This window comes from Quercus suber, unplaced genomic scaffold, assembly GCF_002906115.3.
Source record: "Quercus suber isolate HL8 unplaced genomic scaffold, Cork oak 2.0 scaffold_183, whole genome shotgun sequence".
NCBI classification, from domain to species: Eukaryota; Viridiplantae; Streptophyta; class Magnoliopsida; order Fagales; family Fagaceae; genus Quercus; species Quercus suber.
In genome coordinates this window covers 107294-114102 of record NW_027069641.1, presented here as the reverse complement: position 1 = coordinate 114102, position 6809 = coordinate 107294, and the positions used below count along the sequence as shown (strand labels likewise).

The window sequence follows — 6809 nt, the reverse complement described above, 5'->3', positions numbered from 1 at the left end:
TAGAAATGCCAAATTAAACTTTGTTCAATACTTAGAGTGACCAAATTAGTAATTTAATTATTTGTTTATAGCTTAACCAAACAGGTCAAGTTCAAACATGATAACATATTTATTAATAACTCAAGAATATATGATTTACTAACTTCATATATAAAAAATCATACATAGCTTTTAATACAAAATATAATTATTACATTATATAATAATAATAATGACCTATAAGTTGGTGTAATGGTTATTCCACAAGTATAAATGTTTGTGAGGGGTAAAAGCTGGGATTCAAGTATCTAAGAGAGAGTTTCACACACAAATACACTTAAATTAAATTAGAATAGAATCCTATATTGTATCTCAAAAAAAAAAAAAACCTTTAAATACTATATAACCGAAAATGTTTGACCATTCCTTGACTTCTTCAGTTGTGCCACGTTAGGTTTGGAGGCCTCACACATTAAATTTAGAGGCCTCACAAATTTCCACGTATGCATTGTTTTAATTTTTTTTCTTCTGATTTTATACCCGATGTTGTCGACTCTCTTTAGTCTCTTCCCTCTCTCTCTCTCTCTCTCTCTCTCCTCTTACGGTAACTCTTCCTCTCTCTCTCTCTCCAGAGTAAGTGGCACCAGCATTACTCCTCTCTCCAGGAAGGATGACCGGCGACCACCACCCAGCCATTGTGGAGCCCAACCTCCCACCATCACGTTCAATCACCGCTGTCTTCTCCTCTATCACCACTCTCCAGTCCACTGTCTATCTTCTCCGGCAACGATTTCAGCCCCCAACACCCCGAGGCAGAACAATCCCACTTGAATGGCTGTCTTAGTCCCACTGCTAAGCGAATCCTACCACAGGCCCAACTGTGGCAGAGGGTGTGCCTGCCTTTTCAGTTGTCATTGTTGGCCTTATTAGGTCTATCTCTATCTCTCTTCTAATTTTTTTTAGATTCTCTGTTCTGTAATTTTTTTTCCCCTTTACAATATATATATATGTGTGTGTGTGTGTGTGGGATGGAATGCTTCAAATAAATAATGGAAACCAGTAGGCTTTGATAGTTCCTCATTGTATGAGAAGAGAACAGAGACCAACCCTTCAAAGTGTTCGACAAAATGCTTAAGCCTGACATTCTCTATTTACCCTCCAACCTTGTCTTCAACTTCGTGTGATTCTGCTCAATTCAATGTGCCAATCGTGTTCAAAATGGTTGTTTACAAAGCATTTTCAGTATCCAACAAAACAAAGGCTATGTATTACTGCTCTTTGATTCTAGACGAGAACTTATAATCAATTAAATATACAATTGCCACCAAAACAAAAACATGCAAAATTAATTTACAAAAGATTGTGGAAGAGATTATATAGTAGAGAACAGCAAAAATATGACAGCTGTATTATGTAAAACAAGAAAGACAGAAGATAAGGTACAAAGGATTTTACTTCAAAGTCATATGATTTTCCAAATTTAAGGAAATAGGTGCAAAATATTTTCCAATTACTTACGTGTATGCTAGATTTTAAAGGAACTGCATTTGAAGTTTGGACATATCCTTTTGGAAAGGAAAATTCCCACAAATATAGAGGTAAAGAAAATTTGTTATGTTACTTTTTTCTTTTCTATCTTATTGTTTGTGTTGAATTGTGCTTAAGAATAACCAATGCTATTGCCCATTGTACCTAGATAGATAAATCACTTTGTTGTATACTGCAGAATATGTGCAGCAAGATATAAATACAAAAGGTTGCCCCCTTTTGTAAAATATGTTACTATCTAATTTTATAAAGAACATTTTTTTACCATTGAGTTGGCTTATCAGACTTGAAATATAAGTAGTTTGTTTTAAATCTAACCCACATATGTAAAAGGTTTGTGATGTTTCCTTCCTTAGAGGTATAGAGTATGGATATGTACACTTTACATGAAATTGTAATTTGTGTATACACAAATTTTACTAATAATAGAAAATTTTCTGCTGCAATTGTATAATGCAAACTGTTGGGATGGGTTGCAGGGCCAGGAAAGCTATGAATTATGGACACAAATATGAGCTATGAAAACAAGTTTGAGTAAAAAGTGAGGAACATAGAAGTAATACAATGCTTGAGTGGGTTACCTAAGAGATCTCAGATTTAGTAAGAAGAAGAGTACTGATTTTGAGAAAAATTGAGCATAAAAGAAAAAAATGATGAGGTGTTTGGCTTAGCTATTGTGGCTGTGATTTACTTATTTGTTCATAGTCAGGATTGTCCAATATATTTTCGAAGAAAGAAAGCATAGAAAAGACAAAGATATGATAATTGTTAGANGTGTGGCTTCATTAATCAGAACGCCCCGTTTCAGCTCTTCCTTTGTCGTTTCACACTTCAGCCTTCCTTCTTCTCTGTCGTTTTACTGCTGCCGTTTAAGACTTCAATTCTTTTGTCTTCAACACTCCCCCTCAAGTCCAGAGTTTTAGGCTCTGTGACTTGAAGTGATGAAGCTACCTGCAATTGCTCAAATTTCTCCTTTGTCAATTTAGGCTGAAAAATATCTTTCAGTCCTAGCTTCTCTGATAATCTCGCAAAAGATGAAACACCCAAGGCTTTAGTGAAGATGTCTGCAATCTGTGAGTTTGTATTAACATGGAAGGTTTTAATCATTCCCTCCAAAATTTTGTCTCTCACCAAGTGACAATCAACTTCTATGTGCTTGGTTCTTTCATGGAAGACCGGATTTGCTGCTATGTATAGTGCAGCTTGATTATCACAAAACATCATAGCTGGTCTGGAATGTTCAATCTTTAAGTCTTTCAACAGTTGTAAAATCCAAGTAATTTCACAGGCTACATTCGCCATAGCCCTGTATTCTGCTTCAGCCGATGACCTGGACACAACTCCTTGTTTCTTTGACCTCCAAGAAATTAAGGAGTCTCCCAAAAACACTGCATAACCAGTGAGGGACCTTCTTGTATCTGGGCATCCAGCCCAATCCGCATCACAGAAAGCCTTGATGTGTAATACTGTATTGCTTGGGAAGAATATACCCTTTCCTGGTGAACCTTTAATAAACTGAAGTACTCTGTGCACTGCCTTCAAGTGTGGTTCCCTTGGCTGAGATACAAACTGACTCAGCCTATGCACTGCATAAGTCAAGTCAGGCCTTGTCAAGGTAAGGTACAAAAGTCTTCCAATCAATCTTCTATACTGTCCTGGTTCCTCCAATAACTTGCCTTCATACTTTGATAATTTGAGATTTTGTTCCATGGGAAACTTGACAGGTTTACTACCAATGAAACCAGTGTCTTTAAGAATTTCTAAAGCATATTTTCTTTGATTGAGACTAATTCCTTCATCAGTCCTAGCCACTTCTAAGCCCAGAAAATACCTCAATGAGCCTAAGTCCTTCAAACCAAACTTAGCATCAAGAACTTTCTTCAAATTGTTGACACAATCAATGTTGTTTCCTGTCAGAAGTATATCATCAACATATACCAATAAGGCTGTGAATGAAGCTCTTGTGTGTGAATGAACAAAGAGTAGTCAGACTTGGATTGAACAAAACCCATTTGTAGAATAGTTGAAGAGAATTTCTCAAACCATTGTCTGGATGCTTGCTTGAGACCATAGAGACTCTTGTTCAATTTACAAACCAAATTAGGCTCCCCCTTGCTGTGAAATCCAGGTGGTAAGCACATGTAAACATCCTCAAGTAATTCCCCATGAAGAAAGGCATTATTAACATCCAATTGATGAAGGGACCACCCTTTCACAGCAGCCAATGACAATTGGGTGTTTCATCTTTTGCGAGATTATCAGAGAAGCTAGGACTGAAAGATATTTTTCAGCCTAAATTGACAAAGGAGAAATTTGAGCAATTGCAGGTAGCTTCATCACTTCAAGTCACAGAGCCTAAAACTCTGGACTTGAGGGGGAGTGTTGAAGACAAAAGAATTGAAGTCTTAAACGGCAGCAGTAAAACGACAGAGAACAAGGAAGGCTGAAGTGTGAAACGACAAAGGAAGAGCTGAAACGGGGCGTTCTGATTAATGAAGCCACACGGCCAGCACGTGTGGAGAGCCCAGAACTTAGTTGAAAGGAAGGCCAGCTGTTAAATTGTGATTGGTTGGATTAGTTATAAAACGGTTATTAGTTTGTTACAGAGCTATTAGTTGGTTACAGAGCTTTGTGTAATGCTCTGTTTTAGAGTTGTATATAAATAGGTTAATGGTTGATTATATACTCACTTAATTCATTTGTATCAATCACGGGTTCATAAGAATTGGAGCTTTCTCTCTCTCTTCCTCTGTTCTTGTTATTTTACAGAGAGTCTGAGATTTCCACACGCGCACACACACATCCTCTCTGTCACATTGTACTGTAAATTCATTAGTTAAGTCACAGTATCAATTCGAGACGTCAATTCTCGTGTACGTTATAAATTTATTAGTGTCATGATAAAAAACGTAATTATTAAAATTTGAAAATAGATTAAGAATTTACTAGCCTCATCATCCACATGAAGCATGTTTGTTTTTTATTTATTTATTTTTTAGCCAAAAAAATTAATGAATAAAAAAATTTGAAAATTAATAGGTGAGTAATCTTATTTTTTAAGTAATGTTTTAGTGGGAGTTCGAATTGTATTTTTACCGGATCATCTTTTAATTTTGTCTCTATTTAAACATAGGGGTGTAATGATATTTTTGAATTAAAAAATAAAGAATCCAAACAGGTAAGTCCCTTAAATAATAATATAGATATAAATACTGTTTATTTTACTAAAATTAAAACTTATTACTAAAAGTATTATAAATAAAATAAAAGTAATAATAAATTGAAATAGTACAGTGAAGTTTATAAATAGTACTAAAAAGTGTAGTAGAGCTCATAAATAATAGTAAAAATAAGTTAAACAGTGAAATAATTTTAATTAATAGCGTATGATGATGAACAGAATCAGTAGGCTGAACAACTTGGCTTCGATGGGCTGAGAGCGATAGCGAAGGCCTAAAAAACGAACACGCTGTCAGAGGAGATCGGGGTGGACCAGCCTAAGACCCTCTGATGGCTAAGTTAGTATCTTCCTCACCAGTGAAATTCTCACTGTATTATCGTAATGTCAGAATATTTTGCATACCTGTACCTGATTCAAACCGACCCTTATATAGGGAACTTCGGGGCAGTTATTTGGTTTAATAACTTCCACAAGATTCGTGGAAGTCCGAAATTACGGAAATAACTTCCCCAACGGCTACAGAAGTAGTAACCGCTGATGGAAGTTACATACTTAGGAGAAATTGCTGGTGATGAACACGGATTGGTTAACCACTCCAAAATTCCTAAATTTTACCAAGTGTCACAGGGTCGTCCATGTGCTCTGCCCATAGACGAGTCTGCGTACATATTGATGTTGTGTAGTCGCCCATGAGCTTTGTACATGGACAACTCTTCTGACCTAATTCTGAGGTTTATTCAATTGATCAATACTCAAGGACGACCCCTCTGGACGAACCATAGAGGTCTGGCCATTTGGCAATCTAATAATCATGGACGACCCCTCTGGACGAACCATAGAGGTCTGGCCATTTGGCTAACTGATGACCATGAACGACCCCTCTAGACGAACCATAGATAGTAATTTTTGCTATCCCATAAGTTGCCCCCTTGTCCAGGGTGTCGTCCAAGGTCATTATAGGGATTTAATTCCCTTTATGTAGCTACGTGTTATGATTTAATTCGTTGAGCAATTAAGTCGATTACATTTTTCCACGCGATTGCCACGTGTCATCTTCTTAGTGGATGGTGTCGCTTTGCTAACCCTACTTCTGGGCCCTATAAATAAGCACATTCTCTTTCTTGCCCTTTACCTTTCTCATAAACTCCCTTCTGCCATCTCGTCCAAGATTCTCGTCTAGCCCTCGTCCTAGTTCTGTCAGGTATTTCCTCTTCCTTTTTAGGTTTTCATCTTGATTTTTATTTTAGCTATGTCTTCATCTAGTAGCTTAAAGAGAGAAATAGACAAATATCAGGATGTCTCGTCTGGGAGCTATGAGAGTGGTGAGGGTAGCACAAGCTCTAGTAGTAGTTCCTCGAACAAGCATTATTCGTCCGAGGTTCCTGGCATTTCCCTAGAAGAATTTCAGGAAATGCAATGTAGGACGGCCTCTAGAGCTGGGGCTAGCTCGTCCAGAACACCACCTAGCCCTTTTCAGGACGAGGAAGAGGAAGAGGAAAATGTAATATATAGCTGTGCCCCTGAAGTAGCGTCCACCTTAGACGCTCCTGATAGGTCACAATCTGAATGACCCCTTGTGATTACCCCTAATTAATTAATTTAGCCAAGTAATTAATTAATCAATTAATCATGCAATTTTATGAAAGCACAAACAAATCACCAATTAACTAAATATGCAGCGGAAAATAAATAACACGGTGATTTGTTTACGAATGGGGAAAACCCTAATGGCAAAAACCCCACCGGGTGATTTTCAGGTCACCACTCCTGAAACTCTACTATTATCAAATCAAGCGGTTACAAGTAAAGGAATCCCAAGTACCTTACCAACCTACAGTTGAACCCTTACCCCAATACCCAATTGGACTTGATCTGTAGTGACAGTCTCCACCTTTGATGCACGGCTCCCAAGTACGTGACTAACCAATGCGCGGATCCAAGTACGTGACTTCAGAACACCAACTAAGGAAGAATGGTTGGCTGCAAAGTTCTTCAGATCATCCTTTATGATGAATAGCAGGAAGATGCTTGGTTACAAAACCCTATGGTGCAAATACACAGCAACTTCTTGATGGAAGATGAACTAGGTCAAGAACTTCGT

General features: G+C 37.4%; 1 protein-coding gene across 1 annotated transcript; it reads right to left on the bottom strand.

Annotated features, from left to right (window-relative positions):
- Positions 1-2358: 2358 nt before the first annotated feature.
- On the bottom strand, positions 2359-5663 carry LOC136069667 (uncharacterized mitochondrial protein AtMg00810-like). The gene is made up of 2 exons (XM_065778424.1): positions 5543-5663; positions 2359-3437 (listed from the first exon to the last, which is right to left on the bottom strand). The coding sequence occupies exons 1-2, from the start codon at positions 5661-5663 to the stop codon at positions 2359-2361; spliced, it is 1200 nt and encodes a 399-aa protein (XP_065634496.1).
- Between the last annotated feature and the right edge of the window lie 1146 nt (positions 5664-6809).